The sequence below is a fragment of the Sinohyriopsis cumingii genome, chromosome 3 (genome assembly GCF_028554795.1).
Source record: "Sinohyriopsis cumingii isolate HCF-2022 chromosome 3, ASM2855479v2, whole genome shotgun sequence".
NCBI lineage: Eukaryota > Metazoa > Mollusca > Bivalvia > Unionida > Unionidae > Sinohyriopsis > Sinohyriopsis cumingii.
This window is the reverse complement of record NC_142963.1, coordinates 107924179-107951967: the sequence shown is the minus strand read 5'-3', so window position 1 is coordinate 107951967 and position 27789 is coordinate 107924179. Positions and strand designations below refer to the sequence as shown.

Here is a 27789-nt window from a genome sequence, read left to right as displayed (position 1 = left end):
CATGTTTTTGCAATGAAATAACGTTCAGATATTTATTGCATGCCTCACGCGACAAGAAAAGTTAAGGAGATCAATCAGTGACTGCGAAGTAAATTTTTGCGTGTAAAGTTGAAGCAAATTGGATATTTTGTCGAGTTTGTCCTGTGGGAGAGGAGCTTCGAATGTAATCGAATCCAATTCAATGCCAAGAGAAACTATAGTTTGCTGGGAAATACAGTCTTCTCCGCTTTCACTGGGACCGCCAATAAGCTGCACAAATGAAGATATTGTTTCAAATCTCGATTGCAAACAAAAGAAGTGGGAGGGACTAAAATAAGGAAATTATCCAAATATGGGGGACCATGTGAGCAATGACAAACGTTGAAGATACTATCCAACGTAAAATAATGTGAAGGATAATTTGGGGAACATTTTGGAAAATTAAATATATATAATACCATTAAGTGTGAACCTCTATTTGATGTGTTACATATGTTAGTATATTACAAAAATGTATGCATCTGCAAGTTGTCTGTTATTGCGCTGTAGTTTAATTTCATATTGTGCTGTCTTTTTTCTACTGTCGTATTATCTTTTAATCTGCTGTATTTTTGTCTTTTTATCTAACGTTGCATTGTCTGTATGTTTACTGTTACACTAAAATATGTTCTATTACACTGTCAATATGTACTATTACACTGTAAATATGTACGTTTACACTGAAAATATGTAATATTACACTGTCAAATGTTATATTACACTGTAAATATGCACTATCTGTGTACCTGTCTGTTGAATTATGAAATGCTGTTGTTATGTCGGTAAAATAGCTCGCACCGAATTAGTGTTTTTATGTATTTTATTCAGACCACTGACGCTGAATACAATTTTAAAAAAAAATCCTGTATCTTGGTCTGGTCTGTGAAGAATGAATTTTGGTTCGAGTGTTTTTTTTTTTTGGCAGACTTGTGGTTTGGTGGCTGTAACTGTGTCTTTAAATGATTTATTAACAACTGCGATCAAAACATTTAACTCATTAAAACGTGGAAAGAACGTTTATATCTTTTTTATATAAATAGGTGTCATCATTAACATCTTAAAATGTTTTCGTGCGTTGTCTTAGTCAATTTTCATATGTTCTTGTCGTTATCACCTCATTCTTAATCTCACGTTTGCGTATAGTATCTTATACCTTATAATTATGATTATTATTGTGATAACAAGTCCGAAGGCCGGCTTTTCCGTTTAAATTGGTTCTGCTTGGTGGTAATTAATTTCCGAAATTTCTGCGTTTTATTTAATTTTGCAAGATGCATCCCGGTACGTTTATTAACCACGACGTCATTCGGATATGCTTGGAATTATAATTGCCAAACATCTACAGCATGCGTTGCATTTTCACGATGTCACAATAGGTTCTTCGCATGGGAAAGAAAAATGCCACCCTTACTTGGTCTAATCGACGAAAATATCAAAGATCCTAGGAAGATCAGTTGGTGTACAAACATGGTTGGAGGCGATCCAGTAATATATCTTCAAACCTTGAATGTTACTAACGCAGAAAGAATTGAAAGAATAGTTCTGTTACATGTTTTCGATACCTTTAACATGTTTTCGGGGATAATGAATTAACCTGTTGCCTAATGTCAGTCATATCCATGGGTCGGCAGTCTTTACTGTCATTAGGAAAGGTATTATAATTTTGCAGTACATTATAACAGGGACAAGGGAAAGCTTGACAGACGTTTTGGCTATAGTAAAAATCGCATAGGTCATGTATGCATATTTACCCGTCTTGTATATAAATTGATGTTTGAGAACATAATACTGAATTTGCTTAACCAGAGTCTATTCAGTCCTGATAATTGAATGATCTGTGCTTTAAGTGTTATCAAGAAAATTATAAATTGCTATGGACTTTTAAAATTGTGGCCTTGTACTTAACTAGGTAAAGAAAACAGCATGTCGGGTGTAATAGTCATAATACAGCACTCAGGGTAGTATGAATTTGTTTATCAACATGCGTAACTTTCACTGAGACATCACAATGTGCAACAATCAATATGGATTGTACTGGATCACACCTTTAGGTTGATCTCTTCCAAAAATGTCCTTGTACTTTAACATTGATTTTGCAATAAATACTTGTTGGAGTGTATAAATACTGACAATCAAAAATAATATGGATGTATGAAGATCAAAAAGTGAATAATTTCCATTTAAAGGTATGTAGAATCAACTTCTAAAATGACATCCATTCCTGAAATAGTGTTGAAGAAAATACATGACCCATGTGACTTTTACTTGTGTGCCTCTCACTACTAGATAGCTGGCACTTTATAACATTTGGGCTTTTATGACAGACCAAGATGTCACCCCAGTGAAGAGCAGTAATAAGCATAAAAAATCAGAAATGGGACAAAACTTGACATCTTTTTCTTGAAATTGCCAAATAAGGATGTTTTAGAGATATTTCAGCCCATTTTGTTGACACATTTCCAAAAGTCAGCACACTTTTTTGCATTCTTAAATAGTCTCTACTGATACTGTTGTGCCTGTAGAAATCACACATACATAAATAGCTTATTCTCTTGATCAGACTCAGAGAAGGCTTTGATTACATTCATGATTTATATTCACATCCTCATCAATTTAATTTAAACACTGATACAACAAAAAAGGGTATTATTTTTTGGCCAATTAATTACAGATGCTTACATATACAATGTAGAACAAAATTTCTTTGAAGTATTTCAGAGTGGCATTCAGAAGAGCACACTGTTCACAAGAAAATTGCAATGTTAAGGATTTACTATTAGTTATGCTGGCTCATGCCAGTTTACATAATTCTAGCCTTTAGTTAATTCTAGAGATTGGTCATGGCTGACCAGAATATGAAATATGGGAGTGTCCTGGGGGAACACAAGACTTGTCAGGGGATGCATCAGAGAGAGAAACGCCATGTCCTTTGAGAATTTCATGCATATTTGACCTGGAACCTTGGATCCCTGAGAGCTCTGTAGGTGTCATTTTAAAGTGAAGAAATGGTCACACGTGTTTATAAGTTAGACCTTTGAGAAGTTAAGAGCAAGAGAATGTCACAATTGTATAATTTTTAATCTGGTCTGACAGTGTTGTGTGCACCCTAGGATACCATTATTATCAAGACTGTACAGCTTTATTCATACATTGTAATACCCATGTGAAGATGCCAGTAGATATCTCTAAAAGTAGGTCATTTTTTTTCTCAAGAAAAATGTCAGATTCAAAAGAATTATTTTATGCGTCTTCTGATTCTTGACAGCTTTTATCTGATGCATACCATTTGTAATCCATTTTTAAAGCACATAATGGTGAGACAAGAGCTGATGGTCAAAATTAATTGTTGTAAAAAATGAATAGCCTTCAGCAATCTTCCTGCTGAAAAGCATCCTTGAGTAACTCACTAGATAAGGTGGTTTGACTAAAATAGATTACTTGTGTATGATAGTTGATGGAATTGTTTTTTTCATGCAGATAAATGCATTGTGTAGTTGTGTTTGTTGAATTGAACCCTTCAGCCCCACCCCACACCCACTGTATTCTGCCACTGCATGTAATGTGCAAATTAGTTGAATTTAACCAACCTGCATCCTTTATTCTTGATGAAATGAACCATTTGTATCTTCTTGATGAGTCCTACAGGTTATACCTTGAAAGTATTTTTTACAATAGCTGCCATTGAAGCCACTATATTTATTTACAAAACAAAGATTGCCCAAGAAGTTGTGAATACACTGAACTATTTGTTTCATTGTTTGTTGGCCAATTCAGTGGTCAGTCTAATTATAAATATAGCCAGGGTGGTCCAAACAGACTGCAGTTTATTGTTTTGTGAAGACATTTCTGGCAAACAAATTGTATGAATTTTCTTTAAATTACTATGATGACATACACAAGAGGCTTATTTTGTTATTTTGAAGAAACAGCAGAAGTGGTCATTTGTGTTTATAAACATGGGCCAAAATACTCAAGTCAACCCATCCATCAGCAATTACAACAACTATTACTACTACTACTGTTGATACTATTATTACAGGGGTAGAAAAATGTTGCAAATCTTTGGTGGTCCATGGGCAACCAGTTTTGAAAATCAGGTTGTCCAGCAGTTTTCTGGTTATTCAACAACTTTTATCCTGTATATAGTGAGTCCTAATTGCATACGGTACCTGTAACTCACCACCACACATGTTTACATGCTTATTTAATCTACCTAAGATCAGCAGATAAAAGATATTAAACTTCCTATTTCATAGTATTTTGTTTTCTATCAGCTTTTAGTAGTTGACCGTCCCTGACCAGAAGCATATCTATATTTTATGTTCATCTGAATTTTCCTCATTACAGTTAATAGTATTGTTAATCCAATGCTATTAATCCTGTGTTTAAATAGTCAAGGAACTAAAAAATTTGTTTAGCTATTACTCCACAAGCCAAAATAGTTTCAAATGTCAGTTGTGATTGGATTAATTATTGAAGTTGCCATAATCCTTTAGTTAAAGATGGACAATACAAGCAATTGCTCAAACAGTCAAGAATCTTGTTTCTTTAAGGATTCACCCAGAGAGCTGGTGGTATGGACTGGGATTGTTTAATCAGATAATGAGCAGCTGACATATAGGGATTAGTGATTAATGTGGCTTCCAGCTGAGGATTAGTGTGTTAGTGTGGCTTCAAGCCAAGGATTAGTGTGATTTCTAGCTGAGGATTAGTGTGGCTTCAAGCTGATAACAATTGTCCAACACTTCACTATAAAAATATATGGAGATAATTCAGGCACTGTGTTGTAGGTACCCAGAGGGACAATATGAGGACAAATTATTTGTTGCTGGAAAATATATAAAATTTCATTATAATTTTTAAAATGATAATTTGTTATTAATATTTTCTGTTTGCCTGACTGGGCTTTCACATTGTTTAAAAAGGTTGCCCATCATTAGTTTTTTGTTGTGTCAGGTTCCCAGGCATAGGATTTTTAGACTCCTGTACTACTACTTTTATTATTATTGTTTGTAATGCCATTACAGTCATTGCTTTTGTTGTTGTGATAGTGGTGGCAGTGTTTGCATCCGATTTAAATAACTGATATAACTTCATCTCTTCCATAGGTATGGATTGATTCAGGTTCCAGTATCACTACCCCATCCTGTACACAGTGTGAAGGCAGCATGGCACTTATTGTCCAGCTCTATTGCCCACTAGACCAGTCTTATTACCACAGAGTTTTGTATATCTTTGCCTGTACCACCCCGCAGTGCTGGAATAAACCACACAGGTTTGGTCAAACTTCAAACTTAATTCATTCTACATCTATTATACAACATTTTTCTTTACTAGTTGAGAATTCTGATACAGTGCTCATAGGCCTGTTGTGACAAGGATCACCAAATAGTATCTTTCAGACTGATTAATTCTGACTCAACAGTGTAAATTGTGACCACAGATAATCACAGAATCGTTAGAAAGGTAAACACATTCTCCCTTGTAGCAGATAAATATATATTTTTACATTATGATACATGAATATCAAAGAGAGAAATTTCATTGATGGATGCTTTGATTTTGTTGGCATATAGACCTAACTCCATGCTTTTGAAACATTGGAATGAAAGTCTCAAAATTGAAATGAAATTTGAATGTGTTGATTAATGTTAAATAGGATATGCAGAGAGTAAACTTAGCATCCAGAAATTTTCTTGGTGAGGAAAGGTGTCAGGGTCATTATGTTTATGATGAATGATTAGATCTTCGAGAAGTTTCATAGTTGATGATAATCTTCGTATTTGTGAAATTTCTCAAGTACTAGATGGACTCATGGACTCATTATTCAAAGACTTTTTCCATAATAAAATGTATTTTTAGTATCAGAAATGTTGAGATTTGAAGATTGTCTCATTAATATAATTCCCCCATGCAATTATATTATTTCAATGTCGGTAGATGTTTTGTTTAATATTTGCCGTGTATTATGTCATTATCGTTTTGAATCTAAATAATTTTTAAGTTAAGCAAATCCTAGGTCATGAGTGCAAGCACCAGTAATTAGAATGTGCGTGTTTTTCACACTAACTTTGACATTGTCTTAATCAGAGCTGCTTTATTTGACACAGTTGGCTTGTATACAGAGCTCAGGTCCTGGATGTAAGTTCAGTCAAACAGAATGTGGAAACAAAGAACCAATCTACAAGTAGTAGTGATGACTGGGGGATGGATATAAATGACTGGGGAGAAGAGGAAGAATTGGTCTTGAAAAAGACAGAGGTAAATTTCATTTATAAGCTCAGATAAAAATGTCTTTCTCTAAATAATGAAATGTTAACAGGTATAAAATTTTGTCAGATAGGAATCCAAGTTTGTACAGCTGTATTCCAGAGTAAAGAATTTTATGTACAGGTGGCCAGATGACAGACCTTCATGTCAGTGTTAACTGTCCTCGATGTGGTAGACTGAATGGTGCTATTGCCATGCAAACATTATGAACATCATTAAGCATGTTTACCTGTGTGGACTTCTAGTCATTGTGTTCTTTGATCTCCACTGTAGATGCCATGCAAACATTATGAACATCATTCAGCATGTTTACCTGTGTGGACTTCTAGTCATTGTGTTCTTTGATCTCCACTGTAGATGCCATGCAAACATTATGAACATCATTCAGCATGTTTACCTGTGTGGACTTCTAGTCATTGTGTTCTTTGATCTCCACTGTAGATGCCATGCAAACATTATGAACATCATTCAGCATGTTTACCTGTGTGGACTTCTAGTCATTGTGTTCTTTGATCTCCACTGTAGATGCCATGCAAACATTATGACCATCATTGAGGATGTTTACTTGTGTGGACTTCTAGTCATTGTGTTCTTTGATCTCCACTGTAGATGCCATGCAAACATTATGAACATCATTGAGTATGCTTACCTGTGTGGACTTCTGGTCATTGTACTCTTTATCTTACTCAATCAATGGCAGATGTCTTCACTGTACTCTTTATCTCACTCAGTCAATGGCAGGTGTTTTCACTGTACTCTTTATCTCACTCAGTCAATGGCAGGTGTCTTCACTGTACTGTTTATCTCACTCATTCAATGGCAGGTGTCTTCAATCATGCTTACTTGCTCAGCCAGTCGTTTGCATGCTATTTTTTGCTCCTTGGTGGCTGCTTTCATTTCCTGGTGGTACCTTTTTGACTCCTCACTGTTCTCAATAATCTGGCCATGAGTATCACTGGCTCAGTGTCACAAACAGTTTCCATTGGGAGAGAAGCACACTCAGGAATACCTCGGCTACTGGCATATTTAGTAAGTTTGCCAAAGGTTTTAAAGCCAACTTTTAAAAAGCATTATCACCCAGGACTGCCTGGGGGTTGGCTGCCTGCTGAGTGCTACTTTTATTTTGTGTCGGTGCTTGCAAGCAGACATATACATAACTGTTGGAACATGGTTGGGATCTATGCTTAGCTATCCTAACAGAATCTACTCACCCATCTACTGCTAATTTGGATATTAAAAGGGAATGGGTAACATCTGGCAGCTTTCTGACATTTTCAGTCCCTGTGTTGTATACTGTCTCTTTTAAAAAAAATAATGAGAAAGCTAGTGAGTGATTCATATTTCCTTCTAAGGTTGAAAGAAGTCTTGGTAGAACATCAAACTTGTAATTCAGCTTGTTTCATGAAGCTTTTACAATCCTCTATTTAATGTAATTCTTTATTGCAGAAGCTATCTTTGTACTTTTAATGACAATATCTCTACAGGCCATTTTTCCATCTCTTGGCAGTTTAATGATTCCAGTGTTCAAGAGTTAATGTTCTCAAACAAAGATATGATGGCTGAAAAATCAAATTCACCTTCAAATGAAGACAGTAAAGAGACTGGCAAGGATCTTCCTAGTAAACAGCTCAATCTCCATGGTGAAGATTCAGATGATGCAGAGGATTCTGTTACCCTGGCAACAGAAAGCATTGCAGAACCAGAAAACATTTCTCTACCTGATTCTGAAGAGACAACAGAGCTTCTAAAGGATCTTCATTTGTCATCCAAAGGTGTAACAGAAAGAGCAAGAGGAACCAGTTTAATAGGATACTATTTAAATGTGATTGAGGAGCCAGTCAGTGAAAATGATTGGGATCAGAATCATGTAACCAAGCTTCTGAAGGAATATGAACAGAGAGAGGGGAAATTGGTACAAGAATTTGAGGATGATTCTGCTGGGTAATTGGTTAGAATTGAAAATACTGATCTAATGTTTGTTGGCATCCATTTCACATGTAAAGTAATGGGATACAAACACTGGTTTTTGACCAGTATTTATTTAATCATTCAACATAACTTTTGTTATAAAGAAATAAGATTCTGTTATGTACTGCAACATTCATGTACTACAGTATTTATAAATTTGTTATCATAAAGTACTTTAACATTTTCTTGAAGTCAGTTCCATCAAATAAGTTTCGGATCTATTTTAATATTTTTGCCTTGGATGCCATTTTCAGTCGAGTTGAATGCTGACAGATCTTGGAACAATGTAAGGCATACAGCTGAGCGAATGGAAACTGTTGCTTAATTGTGTGACAAAGATGTGCATAAAATAATAGTTTCTAGTGAGAATCATTTTAAAATCACACATTTATTTTCTGCCTCTTTCTTGGGTGGGGTGATTATACGGTTCTAACATCCTGTTGCTACAAATGACAGTTACAGGTCACATAAGACATAAGGTCAGTTCCAGACTCCACACTCAGTTGTAACCCTATGCATTATGATAAAATTAGCGTAAGAAACTGATGTGTGTATGTTTTCCCTGTTTGGGAGAATTGTAATCTAGCTATTAAAATAGTTAGACCAAATCTTAATTTTATGCTAATCAGCAAAACATAATATTGAGGTGCATCATTTTATATACTGGCAACAATTTTTAGACCGAACCTTTGTTTTTTTGTTAATAGGCAAAACATAACATTGGGATGCGTCAATTTACGTATGTGCATCAAATTGGAAAAGTCTACCTTTTTGACACATGATGTATTGGTAGATAAAACACTGGACATTAACGCTAGGAGTTAATTTCACTTAACACCCGAATCCTGCCATCATAGAAAGACAATAAACTTGTCTTTTCCATCAGTATAAAACCTAAAAATAGTATCTGTAACTTGTCCATGATGCCATTATTATTTCCTCTCCTGACTACCCATATACTTGATGTACCTCAGTTTAAATTTTTGATCAGTACATGTAAAATCATGTGTCAACCTCCTGAAACCCAAAAGTCTGTATTATTTTTATTGACGTATATTTGCTTTAAGCATTTATGTCTTTATTTTCACATTTTTTCCTTAATTTTGTCAATCTTATCTTTTGTTTTGGACCTATCTCTGATCATGATGATTTTTGTTCATCTCATATGCACACAAATTTTTATGTTCTTTTATAACAGGTGCTGTAAACCTTCATTTAATTTAGTCTTTTATGTTTTGAATGCATTCTTTTGATAGTTTGCACCTTTTATCTATTTTATTTCTTAGTAATATTTCCCTATTATTCCATGTATACAATCACAAGATGCATAAAATGCAAGAAATTCAAGGTGTCTAAGGATACTCATGAGAAATGGCTAAGATCTACTTGTGCATTCCATAAAATCCTTGCAGTACCTGCACAAGCTTGTCCTTGCTCCTGCAGAAACAGTTGATATCGTAAAGAAAGATACACAAAGTATTTAGATCCTCTGACCCCTCCCCCCCAAGATTCACTAGACCCTTACTGTCATCTACAAATGCTTCAGGTGGACTGGAAAAAGAAGAATGGGAGGCTGTGAATATTTTGCCACTGTCTCATTTGCTGCTTGAGTCTGAGATGAGCCAACCCATCCAAGAATCTACATATGGTGGAATCAGGCGATTTCCTTTCTCATCACTCTTCTCATCTTTTAATAACTGTCAGGAGAATTTGCTCCCTATTTGGGCAGCATAGTTGACATTTGTCACACCCCTGACTTCCCCAGTGTTGGTTCACAGGGATTTAGTCTGATTTCTCTGCAGTGTTTCAACAATCACCTGCAGTCCATGCCATCTACCATCATCCTGGCTCCTGACCAATCTGGCCATTTAGTGCTACTAGAGTGCAAATCAGCCGTCTGTTTTATCATCCGTGGGCTATTAATGGGAGCCCATTTGGTTGGCCCTTCCATTCAGCAGGCAGTCATTCGGACATGCCAGTTACTTCCATGATCCAAGCAGCCTCATTTATTGCCTATCAACAGTTCAACAACCATGATGAACTTAATAACCCAGATCCTACCATTGGAAGGACAGAGTTTAGATTTAAGATGGCAGATGAAAAGATCCATGGATCTTGTTTTATGCCAAGTGCCCACTACCATGATGTTCAGTCAGTCATACCAGGTAATAGCATCAGTTGGTGTAGACATTAAGACCTACTGTCTCCTCTCAAGATTAAGAAGAGTCCTGACCATTTGTCTGAGAAACTTTGGAACCCTGTTATCTCTAAAACATTTTCCACAGGAAACCAGCTGCCAGTATCATTTTTCACAGGAAGATATGGGACTGTCTAAATCATATCCTGTGGAATTCATTTGGGTAATGATACAGCAGTAGTCAACATGTCTGCCTCATCTTTTTATAGATTGCTGCATGTTCCAAGCAACCTCTAAGCCATCACTTACTTCAGAGCTATCTCTACAACAGCAACTGTGGTGCACCTAGATAACATCATTCAGAAACACATGGAAAGTTTGATTCTGATGCAAGATATAAGTTAATCTTCTTTCCATCTCAGCAGGGCACTTTTCCTCTAAGTACTTTGTGCTGATTGCCACAGTCTCCATGAAGATGTGGATTTCTGTAAAGAGGTTTCTTTAGTTCCTTAGACTTTTTAAGGTTGTTGCAGACCTCCATCATGCTTTGTTTTTCATGCAACTTTTAAAAATAACCATGTAGGCTCATTCATGCTCATTTTCTGGTTGCCTAGGTCATCAAGAGATATTTTAGGGATCCACAAGTGCTAAAACTTGGCCTCTGTCCAAAATTAAATAAATTTTAAAAAAATGCGGAATTCCTAATTTTACATTTTTTGCTTCTGGAAATGTTGTCCCCAATTGGTCTCATATTCCCAAAATGATCCACTACCTTTTCCTAATCAACCTTTAAATATCCCATGATGCCAACACACAGGGTTGAGGGTCAGATGATAAGCAGTGCTGACTGTTCAAAGAAGCTGTCCTCATAATGTCTGACAAGGAGGGACCAGAGTATCATCTCTGCATACTGATTTGAAATTTCCTTCATTGATGTTCATGACAGTGGATCCCAGTCCAGATAGGACACATCCTGGGCAGTTGCCTTGTGCAAGATGACTGTTTATGAAGGAGAGATTAGATGCTGCATTCATCGATCGTCCATTTGATTTTCACTTTTTGGGGTCCTCAGCTAGTGACTGATAGTCAGTCTTATTGAAACCAGGTGTAATCACAAGCTATCCACCTCTATGTCTCTGGTATCAGGCTCAGACATTTGGGCAATGGATGATTTGTTGTTGAGCTGGGACATGACCTGGTGATAGTCCTTCCCTCCACCTGTTCTTATTCTGGGAGCGATTCAGAATATAAAAAATTAGACCTGCAAATTGGTTATGATTTCCCATCTCAGATCTAGCAATAGACATTTACAGGAAAGTGAAAAAGCTCCAAGCCTACACAGACAGCTTATATCATACCTGTCCATTCACTCTTTTACTTCATGTTTAGCTGCTATCAGAAAAGTCATGTATGGAAAGGAGTTGAGTCCTTATTGCACAAGGTGTATGATCAGATGTGACAAAATGTTTACACACTGGTACAAGGATAATGTTCCTTTACAGGTCTCTGTACCACAGGTGACTAATCACGCTCTTGGAGGATTTTTTTGTGTGCATCAACCTTTACTATTAAAGGTTAGTGTTTCATGATTTTCCGCATGTTCAGATCTCATGAAGGAACTGCTGTAAGCCATGACAAGGATCACTGACTTGTTGGCCAGCTTTAAACTTGGCTGACCCCTGTCACTCACTTCATTCACCAAATGGAATCTCTTGTGGGTTCTTACTTGTTGAGTTCTTCGGAGTTTGACCCATTGTCCTTCTAAGTCGCTATGATATAAAGAATAGCTTCCTGGTAGCTTTAGCATCAGAAATTTTGATTGTAATTATTTTTCTCCAAGAATAATTACTTTTCACATTATGAAAAAGACATGTCTTTAAATGTGAGCATCCTTGTTGATGTATCAGTCAAGGATAAACTGAGGTACATCCAGTATGACTAGACACTTTGTAGTGACAGGGGAGGTAATCATAATGGTATCTTGAAGAGTCTCTTCCTCTAGATACTATCTATATTGTCCATAAGGTATATCAATGGGAAACTTTTTTGTCTTTTCACTAAAGCTTTATTCAAAGGTGGCAGAATTTGATTTTCTAATGTTAACTTGATACACATTATTTCTTAATTTCACTTGGATATAATATTTTAATTGATAGTATTACTATAAAGTATAAAACCAGATTTTGTTTCTTTCAGTATGGATGTGAAGGAAACTAATGTGGAAAAATATGAAAAGACTGCTGTTGCTCATGGGGATTTGTTTTTCCACAAGTTCAGAAATAAAATATCGCCATGTCCACAACAGTGTATCAGGTTTGTTTTGCAACATGTTTTCCCAGCCACAACAGTACATCAGGGTTTTTTTGCAACATGTTTTCCCAGCCGCATAAATATAATCAGGTTTATTTTGCAAACTGTTTTAATGAGCATGAAAATGTTTAAAGTTAGCAAGTCAGCTAAATTCATGAAGCATGTATGCCACCTCCCTTGGTTGGATGAAGGGTTTTGGGGGCCCGGGGCACTTAAGATAGATTACCCTAAATGATCTACAAATACACCTTGAGACTAAGTATTAGGCGGTTTAGACCTATGTGGTTTATTTAAACTTATGTAATTTTATCCATGGCATCTAAAGGTCCCCTATGACATAGTGAGTCTGGGGCACTTGCTTCCTTTGTTCCCCCTCCTTAATCCAGCCTTGAGGTCTCCAAGATTTAGGATTTGTGATGTCCATTTGTGTGTAGGTGTGTGTGCATGGGGGTGCAGCTTTTTCAGGCAGTAGTAGGGCTTTCTGCCTATCTGAACCAAATGTAAAATTACAGGGTTAAAACCAGTTTTGATAGCATAGTTCATGGTAAAATCTTTAATACTTTAAACAATATGGTCAGCACAAATTTTTAAAAATTATATTTTGTCCAGTTAATTGTTTATGATAAGTAGACTTCAGAAATCTGAGAGCATCTGAATTTTGAATGGAAAAACTTTCAAATTTGATAACTCCAGAAAATTCGCTATGGATTGTTATACACTTTAATGTGTTCAGCAATTTGCTGTATAATCAGATGGATTATTATACACTTTAATGTGTTCAGCAATTTGCTGTATAATCACATAGATTGTTACACACTTTAATGTGTTCAGCAGTTTGCTGTATAATCAGATAGATTATTATACACTTTAATGTGTTCAACAATTTGCTGTATAATCAGATGGATTGTTATACACATTAATGTGTTCAACAATTTGCTGTATAATCAGATGGAGAATTATACACTTTAATGTGTTCAGCAATTTGCTTTATAATCAGATGGATTATTGCACACTTTAATGTGCTTAGCAATTTGCTGTATAATCAGATGGATTGTTAAACACTTTAATGTGTTCAGCAATTTGCTGTATAATCAGATGGATTGTTATACACTTTAATGTGTTTAGCAATTTGCAGTATAATCACATGGAATGTTATACACTTTAATTTGTTCAGCAATTGCTCTATAATCAGATGGATTATTGTACACTTTAATGTGTTCAGCAATTTGCTGTATAATCAGATGGATTGTTATACACGTTAATGTGTTCAGCAATTTGTAGTATAATCACATGGATTGTTAAACACTTTAATGTGTTCAGCAATTTGCTGTATAATCACATGGATTTTTATGCACTTTAATGTGTTTAGCAATTTGCAGTATAATCACATGGATTGTTACACACTTTAATGTGTTCAGCAATTTGCTGTATAATCAGATGGATTGTTATACACTTTAATTTGTTCATCAATTTGCTGTATAATTACATAGATTGTAACACACTTTAATGTGTTCAACAATTTGCTGTATAATCACATAGATTGTAACACACTTTAATGTGTTCAACAATTTGCTGTATAATCACATGGATTGTTATACACTTTAATGTGTTCAGCAATTTGCTGTATAATTAGATGGATTGTTATACACTTTAATGTGTTCAACAATTTGCTGCATAATCAGATGGATTGTTACACACTTTAACGTGTTCAGCAATTTGCAGTATAATCACATGGAATGTTATACACTTAATGTGTTCATAAATTTGCTGTATAATCAGATGGATTGTTAAACACTTTAATGTATTCAACAATTTGCTGTATAATCACTTAGATTATTACGCACTTTAATGTGTTCAGCAGTTTGCTGTATAATCACTTGGAATGTTATACACTTTAATGTGTTTAGCAATTTGCTGTATAATCAGATGGATTGTTATACACTTTAATGTGTTCAGCAATTTGCTGTATAATCAGATGGATTGTTACACACTTTAATGTGTTCAGCAGTTTGCAGTATAATCACATGGAATGTTATACACTTAATGTGTTCATCAATTTGCTGTATAATCAGATGGATTGTTATACACTTTAAAGTGTTCAACAATTTGCTGTATAATCACTTAGATTATTATGCACTTTAATGTGTTCAGCAGTTTGCTGTATAATAACATGGAATGTTATACACTTTAATGTGTTTAGCAATTTGCTGTATAATCAGATGGATTGTTATACACTTTAATGTGTTCAGCAATTTGCTGTATAATCACATAGATTGTTACACACTTTAATGTGTTCAACAATTTGCTGTATAATCAGATGGATTGTTACACACTTTAATGTGTTCAGCAATTTGCAGTATAATCACATGGAATGTTATACACTTAATGTGTTCATCAATTTGCTGTATAATCAGATGGATTGTTAAAACACTTTAATGTGTTCAACAATTTGCTGTATAATCACTTAATTGTTACGTACTTTAATGTGTTCATCAGTTTGATGGATTGTTATACACTTTAATGTGTTCAGCAATTTGCTGTATAATCACATAGATTGTTACACACTTTAATGTGTTCAACAGTTTGCTGTATAATCAGATGGATTGTTACACACTTTAATGTGTTCAGCAATTTGCAGTATAATCACATGGAATGTTATACACTTGATGTGTTCATCAATTTGCTGTATAATCAGATGGATTGTTAAACACTTTAATGTGTTCAACAATTTGCTGTATAATCACTTAGATTGTTACGCACTTTAATGTTTTCAGCAGTTTGCTGTATAATCACATAGATTGTTATACACTTTAATGTGTTTAGCAATTTGCTGTATAATCAGATGGATTGTTATACACTTTAATGTGTTCATCAATTTGCTGTATAATCACATAGATTGTTACACACTTTAATGTGTTTAGCAATTTGCTGTATAATAAGATGGATTGTTATACACTTTAATGTGTTCAGCAATTTTCTGTATAATCACATAGATTGTTACACACTTTAATGTGTTTAGCAATTTGCTGTATAATCAGATGGATTGTTATACACTTTAATGTGTTCAGCAATTTGCTGTATAATCACATAGATTGTTACACACTTTAATGTGTTCAACAATTTGCTGTATAATCAGATGGATTATTAAACACTTTAATGTGTTCAGCAATTTGGTGAATAATCACATGGATTGTTACACACTTTAATGTGTTCAGCAATTTGCTGTATAATCAGATGGATTGTTATACACTTTAATGTGTTCAGCAATTTGCTCTGTAATCACATAGATTGTTACACACTTTAATATGTTCAGCAATTTGCTGTATAATCAGATGGATTGTTAAACATTTTAATGTGTTCAGCAATTTGCTGTGTAATCACATAGATTGTTAAACACTTTAATTTTTTCAGCAGCAACTTTGGTAAAGAATTTCCTATTTCTTCCAAATCTCAGTTGTAGTATTGATATTAAATTTATTGAATCTAGAATCTTGTAGAAGAACTCTTTCTGTGCTTTTAGAAAGGATAGGTTATAGGATTCCTCCATTTTTATAGAGAAATGAGAGTTTATAATATATGTTAATCTTTGATTGTGATATTTATATCCTCATTTACCATTCTGCTATTTCTTTTTATGTTTGCTCTCCTTTCTTTGAAATTAAATGTTCAGGTTCAGGCAGAAAACTGATGGAAAAAAATGTGTTCCATAGCAAATTTGATCTTTTGCTTTTTGCAGATCTAAGGGTTGACTGTACATCATTTTTTTAAGTATTTACCTTTTTTGTAACTTGTCTATATTGCTTAATTGGTCATATGAGTGACCATTTGAAACTTTGAATTTGGACTTAATTTGTTTAATTATTCTTAATATCAACAGGTATGACTGGAATGGTGCACCTGTGTATATTAATAAACCTAGTCCACTGAGTGCTGAGCAGATGACATGCTCAGAGTGTGGGTGTGTGAGAGTTTTTGAGCTCCAGTTGATGCCTGCACTTATTCCTTATCTTTACCTCCCACAGTCTTCAGGTAAATTAAATATAGACACTGTCGTTAATTCTTCACAAAATCCCTCAATAGTTAATCAAATAAACTTGAATTGTGTGTGTAAATATTGAACCATATAGGCCAGTTAGAGTGTTCTTTTTAGGACGATTGTGATAATTGATACAGTAACACATCATTATAATGATTCCAGACCCCTAGCATCACATCATTTTGGGTCTGTAAATCTCTATATCTTTGTAATAAATTATATAAAATGCTTGTGATAATTGATACAGTAATACATCATTATAATGATTCCAGACCCCTAGAATCACATTGTTTTGGGTCTGTAAATCTTGTAATAAATTATATAAAATGCTTCATCTTGCGTGGAAATTAACTAACACTAGCTTTAAATTTGTGTTATCATTGTTATTTGCTGCTCATCCATACACATAATGTGCTGCAGGAATTCTGTATTAATTCACTGGATAATTTGAAAGATTTACAATAAGAGATGGCTTTTCATTACCATGGTGATAAACTGCTGTCTGATGCCCCTTGCCTAGTCTTGTGGGGTTTTAAAGCACATTCTAGAAAGAAATTTTTTGTTGCCCAGTTCCTTTAAATCTTTATATTATCTGTGGATCCTATTTTTATTCCCACTTGATAAACTGAAATAGAGTAGTTTGATTGAAATAAAGCTAATACAGTGATACTTGTGTTTAATATTTATGTAAGACTGATTTGTACCATGTATACTCAATTATAAGACGAGTCCAACTGCAAACTTCACAGACCCAGATCTGCCATTGCATAATTCACTTGACTTATAAATCCCATGATTTCTTGTAGAATGATATTCTGCCCATGTCGGAATGGAGGAAAATTGTTTGTCTTGTATTCAGAGATCATTTAAATCCACAAAAGGACAGTTAGGAAAGTACTTTTCATATTTTGCTGTCATTGCATAAACTAAGCTACTTCTTCACCACATAAAAAACAACACACAAAGTGTTGATCTTAGTGACTTGTCAGAATAACACAATCAACGTGTTTATTCTCCTTGATCAAATTTTAAACTAAATTACCTTTTGAGATAACCCAAGTCCTATTGTGCAGGGAGCATTTACATTACACTGGCATTCTTTTTATTACCAGTCCCAAAGTCTATGAATCAGCATCCATGTTTTTATAAAGAAAACTAAGAAAATGTCATAATTTACAATTTATCCATAAAATTATGTAAGCATGCCAAATTTCAGTCATTGAAAGAAAATATTCATATTTGATCAAAGAGTTGTTTTCCTTATTTTATATATTATATATATATTTTTATATATAACATATTGTTACATGTTTAGGTTCTTACAGAAAGTAACAAGAAAAAAGTGAAGACAACAAGCTTTGTAAAGTGTAACAATTTATTTATTTACCTAGAAAAATAAGGTAAAAATGAGAAAAAAGAACTTACGGTTTTATGAATCAAATCCAAAATTAATCCAAGAATTAAAAAATAGAAGTCTTGGTAATAAAAAGTCCTAATGAAACTGAGTTCGAATCTTGATGAAATCCAAAATGGAAGGTGATGACATATGCTTTAACCAGCATCATACTGATGTGTCAACTGTTCTTTGTTAAATCACAGAAAATGATATTCCAGTGTTTGAATTCTGTGTAAATTTTAATAACTGTCCTTGTCCAAGAATTAATTTAGGGCACTAGTATTTCCAGGGAAAACAAACTTATAATTCAAATAAATTGAATTAAACAAAATAATTAGCCCCAAACTGGTCACAACATAAAACTTCTTAACTTCTCAAGTGTTAAGGCACTAATGACTGTTATTTCTCAAAACATCAGTAATAAATCTAACTACAATGCAAACAGATGCCTTTATGTGGGTTAATCCTCTGGAAAAAGCAGAGTTTGTAACAATTGCTACATGTTATTTGTCATGTACTCCAAATATTGCCTAGACTCCACTTTATGAATCTTACTCTGAGAAAGAATAAATTTTAAAAAAAATAGAAAAATTGTTTACTACAAACTATCACTGGTTCTGAATCAAGGTCAGGAACTAGGTCAGCATTAGATACAATGTTTCTATAAAGTTGTTTACATCAAAAATACAAAAAATCAGCCAGACCTGAACTCTATTCCAGTAGAGAAAGTTACATTACAATAGCAAGTAATGGAATACAAAAATTAAAACTAACAAACAATTAAATTAGATCAAATATGAATTAAATCTACATAACACTTATATATTCCTAATTTTGAGAAGTTTTGATTCTGTTATGCTATATCTCAGAGGTCATATTCCTTATTTGAACCAGTCTTCATTCTGTTATATGTTATATCAATGTGATCATGTTCCTCATTTTAGTCAGGCATTATTCTGATGGTTTTTTTTGTTATTTCTCAGAGGTAATATTTCTCATTTGAACCAGTCTTTATTCTGTTTTATGTTGTATCTCAGAGGTTATATTCCTCACTTGAACCAGACTTGTTTCGTTTATGAGAGACTGCATAGCTAAAATTGTACTAGATCAGGAAAAAATATCTTTCTTTTCAGACCCAGCTGTGGAGTTTGGTACAGTTCTTATATACACTTGTAAAGCCAGCTGTTGGAAAGATGGGGACACAGTCAAATCAGAACTGGCCCTTGTACAGTCTGACCCTGACCAGCGGTTCTTCAAGTGATTGGCATTTTGCCTCTGAGATTTTCCTTGTACACAGCACAGTATACTTAAATGTCATTACAGTGTATCTTGAGGCAATGACAGCTATCTAATCTTAGGTCCAAATTTTTTTTAATAGGCAGATGCATAAATTTCAGGCATATCACATTGGGGATGTTTTATTTAAGGTGAAGTTCACAGCTCAGTATTTGATGTTTTCAATCACATTTTCCTGTCTGTTCTATAATTTTGAAGCCATTAGAGCTTAAGGGATGAAACTTGGCGTACTTATACATCATCAGTAGAGGATGTGCCACATTCCACATTAGTGGTATTGTCTTCAGAGTCAAGGTCACAGCTCACTATTTTATATTTTCATCACACTTTTCATGCGACTGTATATTTTTAAATTTGAGATAAAGGAACTTGGTATACTCATGCATCATCTCTAGAAGGTTTGTTGTATATGACATGGGAGCTGATATCATCAAGATCAGCACAATATTTTACTTTTTCCATCATAGTTTCCTTTCCACTCTATAACTTTAAATAAAGCCATTTGTACGATAGGGATGAACATTTGTATGTCATCACTAGAAGATGTGTTGTGTACCACACGGGTGGACCTTTCTTCAACATCTAGATCACAACTCATGATTTTATGTATTCTTCACACTTTCTTTTTTTACTCTATAACTTAAGTGCTGTTTGAGATTCAGGAATGCAACTTGGTATACCTGTATGTCATCATTAGTAGGTGTATTGTCTACCCTAATGGGGATCTTATCTTCATTAGCAGGTGTATTGTGTACCCTAACGGGGATCTTATTTTCATTAGCAGGTGTATTGTGTACCCTAATATAGGTCTTATCTTCGTTAGTAGGTGTATTGTCTACCCTAACGGGGATCTTATCTTCATTAGCAGGTACATTGTGTACCCTAATGTAGGTCTTATCTTCATTAGTAGGTGTATTGTCTACCCTAATGGGGATCTTATCTTCATTAGCAGGTGCATTGTGTACCCTAATGTAGGTCTTATCTTCATTAGTAGGTGTATTGTCTACCCTAATGGGGATCTTATCTTCATTAGCAGGTGTATTGTGTACCCTAATGTAGGTCTTATCTTCATTAGCAGGTGTATTGTGTACCCTAATGGGGGTCTTATCTTCATTAGTAGGTGTATTGTCTACCCTAACGGGGATCTTATCTTCATTAGCAGGTGTATTGTGTACCCTAATGTAGGTCTTATCTTCATTAGCAGGTGTATTGTCTACCCTAACGGGGATCTTATCTTCATTAGCAGGTGTATTGTGTACCCTAATGTAGGTCTTATCTTCATTAGCAGGTGTATTGTCTACCCTAACGGGGATCTTATCTTCATTAGCAGGTGTATTGTGTACCCTAATGTGGGTCTTATCTTCATTAGCAGGTGTATTGTGTACCCTAATGGGGGTCTTATCTTCATTAGTAGGTGTATTGTCTACCCTAATGGGGATCTTATCTTCATTAGCAGTTGTATTGTGTACCCTAATGTAGGTCATATCTTCATTAGCAGGTGTAATGTCTACCCTAACGGGGATCTTATCTTCATTAGCAGGTGTATTGTATACCCTAATGTGGGTCTTATTTTCATTAGCAGGTGTATTGTCTACCCTAACAGGGATCTTATCTTCATTAGCAGGTGTATTGTATACCCTAATGTGGGTCCTATCTTCATTAGCAGGTGTATTGTGTACCCTAACGGGGATCTTATCTTCATTAGCAGGTGTATTGTGTACCCTAATGTGGGTCTTATCTTTATTAGCAGGTGTATTGTGTACCCTAATGGGGATCTTATCTTCATTAGCAGGTGTATTGTGTATCCTAATGGGGATCTTATCTTCATTAGCAGGTGTATTGTGTACCCTAATGGGGGTCTTATCTTCATTAGCAGGTGTATTGTGTACCCTAATGGGGTCTTGTCTTCATGGTCAATGTCATGCTTTTTATGTTAATTTTTCTATTACATTTTCTTTTCCTCAATATAATTTTAGAGCCATCTGAGATGAAGGAATGAAACTTGGTGCAAATATATGGCATCACTGAAATGTGTGTCACAGTGGGAAATCTGTCTTCAAGGCCAATGTTAATATCAATACAAATATATGGCATCACTAAAAGGTGTGTCACAATGGGAAACCTGTCTTCAAGGCCAATACTAATACCAGTATAAATATATGGCATCACTGAAATGTGTGTCACAGTGGGAAACCTGTCTTCAAGGTCAGGACAACAAATTAATAGTTTAGGCTTCAGTCACATTTGGTTTTTAACATAACAGCTCTTAAATATATGTGTTACTAGAAGATGTATTGCATTATACATTTTTGATGTTTTATCATCCTTGTCATGGTTGCTTGTCAGTATTTATCCTACAAGATGCTTGAGGTATGGGGTTGAATCATGCTACAGTTATGCTTCTCAATTTGATGGAATCTCCTTTATCTCAGTGCTTTATCTTTAAGGTCAATCTCATTGATGAATTATTTTACCCTCATTTCTGCACTATTGGATTAATGCCCATTAAGATAGGGCATGAAGCATGTCCTTTATGATAGGGCATGAAACATGCCCTTTAAGATAGGCTATGAAGCATGCCCATTATGATAGGGCAATAAAGCATGCCCTTTATGATTGGGCAATGAAGCTTGGTTACTTTCGATGTCAGCCCAGTCAGTTTTACAGTTGTCTTAATGGTCATAGATTTTCTTTACTGCAAATGGTTGTAACCTCTACCTTGGTTGCTGGGGGAGAAAATTTAACTGATTTTATCAGTTTTATATTTAAGTTTAGATTTTATTTACAAAGAAAATTTGAAAACTTTTATTTTTCTCAAGATGAAGACTTCTTTGTTTTAGCTGTCATAACTGTATACAATTATAATGTCAAATGTATCATCTTTGGTTGCAAAAAATTTGAGTATATGAATAAAAAATGCTTCCCAGAGATCTTTTCATTATTTTGCTGTTTTAAGAATAACTGGGCATTCGTATTATTGAAGACAGAGTCACATTAATGTTATAGTGTGATATTCTTGTAAGCCATTCAGTACATTAATACATTAACATAACAGCCATCATGTTCTCATTATCAATAATTCTAATTTAAAACAGCTTACTACAAAGGCTGTTCACAGGAGCAATAAAATGTTGTACCTATTTGTGTATGTTGTGATGTTGTACCCTACTTTAATTTTGAATGGTGTCGGAGGATATTTTTATTCCCCCATCACCTTTTTGGAGTAATGTTTTTGACAGGCATACTGTAGACATAAGAACTGCACCGACAAGGTCTTTTAAAGTGTGGATTATGTATAAGCAGCAAGCATGATATTTTGTTTCATATACGATCAACTTTTGCTACAAAGTCATTTATAACAAAACAATATTCAGGTTCTGGCTGAAAATGTAAAAGAACAACTGTGTTCAGTGGTCTTTATTTATCTTTATTACAGGAGATTCATGTTTAGAATACAATGGCAATCTCCTGATAACAAACATATACTACCATCATATTTTTTCCAATGACACATTTTAAAAAAATATTTGAGAACAGCATGTTAGTATTTTATTTCCAGAAAAAAATGTTTTAAATGTAGCAAAATATGTATCAGTTTGAAAACTTAATTAGAGTATGTGAAATATAGTTTTATATTTTTGACCAATATTTATCAGGTATACACACTGGTATGACAGTGATAAGATAACACCAATAACTCCTCAAAGTAATGGTGTGATCTTTACAATGCTAGTTTCATTACTAAAACAGAATGACTGGAAATTACCTTGGTTATTGTAGCATGAGTTGATTGAAATAGGAGTCTTAGAGTTATATGTCAAGTTCATATGTAAATGAAACTACAGGAAAGGCTGGAAATATTTTAATATCTTCCCATTCAACTACTACTTTTAAGCCATAAACTTAGTGGATGGGTTTTTTTAAGCACTAAGAGTGACAGTTAAAGCTAGATCTTGAATTTATATGCAGTTAAGAACATAGCATGATAACTTAAGTTTCATTTTGTAGAAAAATAATTGTGATCAGGACATGCTAATTAATGATAACAGTCATAGAGCCTGGTAGAGCTATTGGTGCTAATTAATGATAACAGTCATAGAGCCTGGTAGAGCTATTGGTGCTAATTAATGATAACAGTCATAGAGCCTGGTAGAGCTATTGGTGCTAATTAATGATAACAGTCATAGAGCCTGGTAGAGCTATTGGGATGGTCTGTTGTCCTTCATAGCACAAGTTTGCTATTGCTACTCCTAAACTACTTGGAGGACTGACATGAAAATTCACACACACACACACATTCATCCCAGTATCTAGTTGATTCTAAAAGAAAATGGTGCTGCAGCAGCCATCTTAAAAATATTGTTATTGCTTCTTCTCTATAATGGTTTTCGCTGAAAGACTTCTTAAGATGTCTAATTGGTCTTAAAATGAAAATGGTGCCTATCTGACATACAATATAGCAGCCACATCAGCCATCTTGACAATCTTCTTGTGGCTACTTCTTAGCAGAAAGTCATATTGATGTGGATTCTCATCAAAAGACAAAGATTGATATTTACTTGGTCCTAAATGAAATGGTTCTATAGTACATCCAGTATGTTATTTTTCTCAACTTGCATGGATGGTCATATGAACATGGGGTTTTCAGTAAAATACATTTATGATGTCTAATTGGCCCTAGATGAAACTGGTACTAATGTGATGTCCAGTGTGGCTACCAATGCAGTCGGATCCAAATGCAAACTACACAGACTCTGATCTAACATTGCATAATGCAATGGCAGATCTGCAATTATGCAGTTTGTTTGGAGTAATCAGTAGAACAGACATCTTAGACCCTGGTCTGCTGGCACATTATGTGATGGCAGATCAGGATCTATATTGTTTGCAGTGGACTGGGTATATATGGTAATTTAGCTGGACCACTACATATTGGTTAAAAATGGAAACCCCGAATAAAACAGACTTGTGTTAAGAACCTGCCTAAGTTATAATTAATGTGCACTCATTTGAACATTAAAAGATGAAAAACTGCTATGGATTTTTTTTAAGGCAGATATAAAGAAAACTCTTAATTTTATCTATTGGTAATTTATGCACTGAAGCCAAAGATGGAAAAAGATTGAAACTTAAATGAGGATTCCATCAGTGTCTGAGTAACATATTATATGGGTCAGAGTTGGACCACTTATTTTTATGTTCTACATCATGTACAGAGATACATCAAATATTTAATTAAGAAAATCCTAGGCTATTCATATGTCTGTGTACCACCATTAAAAAATCAAAATCAAAATATCACTAGACAAGTCAGTCTGTAAAGACATATAGCAAGCACAAATTTTAATATTTTTAACATACCATACATAATTACAGAGTGTTGCATTGCATCAACAGTTTTCATTGAGGAATCAATAGTCTTGTACTTATATTAGATGGATGTCCACACTAGACATTGTTTCATAATATATCTGCATCCACATTAGATTTGCCCACAAGATGTGAGTGGACATTAAGGATAGGTATGTGCACAGTAGAAATTACCTGTAATAGTCTGGTGTACACAATAGATAGTTATCCATAACAGACAAGTGCTCAAAGGGACAAACCACTGCAGTGTTTGCTATTACAAGTTAGTTCCCATGGTAATATCATCAGTTAAATCTGCAGGTTTATGAATATAAAATATTTTCTTCTTAAATCAAATTAGTTAAATATACATTGAAGCCATGGTGATAAACAATGCAAGTTTGACCTTAAAAGTGAATTTAGAATGTGCCCTATTTTGTACCCTACCAATTTCAGTAGTAGTGACCTAAGTGGTTAAAGCATCCGCCTTAGATGTAGTATGTTGCAGGTTTGAATCCTAGCTGAGTTTTGCCAAATATTTATAAAAATGGTACATGCAGCTGCATTGCTTGGCAGTCAGCATTAAGAGGTTAGTCTTAGGACTGGTCAGCCTGGTGTCAGGATAATGTGACTGGGTCAATCATGATGCCACATGCCTGCTGCATGATGATCCGTTTCTAGACATCACTAAATCTGCTACACTGCAGACATCATTTCAATATGACTAATAGTGTTAACACTGTTACAAATCCAAAATACACACACTGTATGAAATTTAAAATGGTATTTGACGATGCAAGGTAAATTACATGTCCAGTGTCAGTGTCTTATACATTTAAAATGCAAAATATCTACAACATGGGTGTTATAGTTCTTGCTCAGTTGTACAGTTAGTTTTCCTGTTCTCTCTTGTTCCTAACAGCTTTGTGACATTTTGTGGCTTTTGGAAACAATAATTATGGTACATTGTGTGACAGTTCGGGATATCTTGTAAAAATTAGTGACATTAATTTACAATTTTCACTATGTGTATTCAGTCATTCAGCCTAAATAATTCCCCAGATGCCCTCTCCCAACAAGAGACATGTGTAGAACATATAATAATGCAAACATTATAATGAGATGGATACATTTACCACACAAGCAGCAAACAAGTTGTCAGAGAACTGGCAGAAAGGATCATCAATTTCATAGGCCAAAACAAAATCTTAGATGAAGTGCAGCCTGAGTTGAAAGCATTGTGGAAGAAACTCTAGCTAGATCCAACAGAAAATAACAGCAGAGGAAGATTATAAGTTACTGTCAGTGCGGCAGAGCATGGGGGCAGAGCATCAGCCTGTACAAAATAAACTATTCAACATAAAAATAAAATTTCATCGTCTTTCCAATGTTGACCAAGTAAAAACTTAAATACATCCCTAAAATGCTCTTAGTTTTATATATCTCAAATGTTAGACACAACGAAATTGTAAACGTAATTTAACATTGGTAAAAAAAAGCAATTTTAACAATTCACACATTGTGGTTCTGCAGAATCTGGTAAGCTATAAAACTGGGTCACCATCTAAATTAACTTTCTAATTTAACTTTTAAATTACTTGTAACCATATCTGTGTCTAATATTTTAATGTACGTTTAGATCTCAACCGTTCCTTGTCCAGTAACTTGTTTCACACTTGTTCTGAATTTAGTTCATCAAGTAGTGAAGAGTCAGTTTTTATTTAACTGATTAGAAAGTAAAGGTATTGATGCCTTTTAGTTTCCCAACATTAAGGTACTTGTGTTCTTTCATTAATATTGCCAGTGTTAGAACATGGCCAATCATAATATGTCCCGAAAAGTGCATATATAAAGAGCTGGTCTGTTGACTGTAAGTGTCAAACAGTAGGTCGGAGCAATATGATTATAAGTGCCATGTGATACCTTCATTACAAAGAGTACATTAATGAATTGTCATACCGATCAAATTTTTGAAGGGCATGTTATTGCAACATAGACCCATCTAATGTATTTAATACATACAGAGAGGTCACAGCAACTTTCATATCATTATACTGTATATGTTTTTGGCAAATAAAACCAGTCTGCAGTTACAAAGTGGTAAGCTCTCATAAAGGATATAGCATATAATCTGTAATTGCAATGAAAGGTGGTTTAGAAGGTCCAGCATTTTCAACAAGAGTGTGTCACTACAATGTAATGGAACTGAATTTCACCATATGCTGAGATGGAAGAAGAACAATGAAGGACAAGTTTGGTGATCATGCAGCATATCCGATTGAAGATGGAAGAGATCACAGACGCATGCTTCCATGTGATGTCTTGTCTATTATTGGGATACATTAGTTAAAGGTTGTGGCCATGCATCTTACTAAAGAAAACATCGTTATTAATCTAATTTCTAAAGAAGCACATAATGTAAGTAGGTATTCCAAGCACTTTTAGGATATCAGCAAATACAATTAAAAGCACTAAGCTGCTGTTACCATCCTTAAGACCTTAATATGAAAATAAAATGTTGAAAATATCATGTAAATTGGTCAAATACTTTTCAAGATGTGACCTTTCAAAGTTTTTAAGGGACTTAGGAAATTTGCGATCCCCACCAACAATGCAATTACCACCAAATTCAGATGAGTAAAAATAAATAATTAGAAGCTATACAACATTGGCATTTACTGCAAAGCTAGACATGTTCCTTGTTATTCAAGAAGTGCAAGCACTACAAGCACACACAAAAAATCATTTTTATTATGTTCACACTAAAACAGTAAAACTACAGAGGGCAGCCTTACTGGAAAAGCCAGAAATGTAGCTTTTCCATGACTTTGCAACCTTGCTATAATAAGACTATGGCATTTAAATGCAAATTAAAATATGTTCCTGTGAGATAACCTTCTGAAAACAAAGCCCAATTTTTTCTGGGCCAATAGGTATGACACTTTTGCTGTACCAGATCATAGAAATCGGGATAAAGAGCAAAAAAATGAATGTCCAAAAAAATGCAAA

General features: G+C 34.4%; 1 protein-coding gene across 3 annotated transcripts; it reads left to right on the top strand.

Moving 5' to 3' along the window:
* The first annotated feature begins 1358 nt into the window (after positions 1–1358).
* LOC149803510 (uS5 assembly chaperone PDCD2L-like) lies at positions 1359–22359 on the top strand. Of its 3 annotated transcripts, none has more exons than XM_089953248.1 (7): positions 1359–1503; positions 5127–5293; positions 6129–6279; positions 7796–8229; positions 12590–12706; positions 16581–16732; positions 19269–22359. In XM_089953248.1, the coding sequence occupies exons 1-7, from the start codon at positions 1417–1419 to the stop codon at positions 19394–19396; spliced, it is 1236 nt and encodes a 411-aa protein (XP_089809374.1). In that variant the 5' UTR covers positions 1359–1416; the 3' UTR covers positions 19397–22359. The 3 variants fall into 3 exon arrangements, with proteins under 3 accessions (XP_089809374.1, XP_089809375.1, XP_089809376.1); XM_089953249.1 differs by lacking the exon at positions 1359–1503 and adding an exon at positions 1519–1670; XM_089953250.1 differs by lacking the exon at positions 1359–1503 and adding an exon at positions 1706–2998.
* Positions 22360–27789: the final 5430 nt, after the last annotated feature.

What these genes read in the sequence shown, in the direction of transcription:
- LOC149803510 (XM_089953248.1), top strand. Translation starts at nt 1,417, where the DNA reads ATGCCACCCTTACTTGGTCTAATCGACGAAAATATCAAAGATCCTAGG. An exon ending in TGGTCTTGAAAAAGACAGAG is followed by an intron (nt 6,280 to 7,795) that starts GTAAATTTCATT and finishes ATCTCTTGGCAG; the next exon opens with TTTAATGATTCCAGTGTTCA. An exon ending in TTACCTCCCACAGTCTTCAG is followed by an intron (nt 16,733 to 19,268) that starts GTAAATTAAATA and finishes CTTTCTTTTCAG; the next exon opens with ACCCAGCTGTGGAGTTTGGT.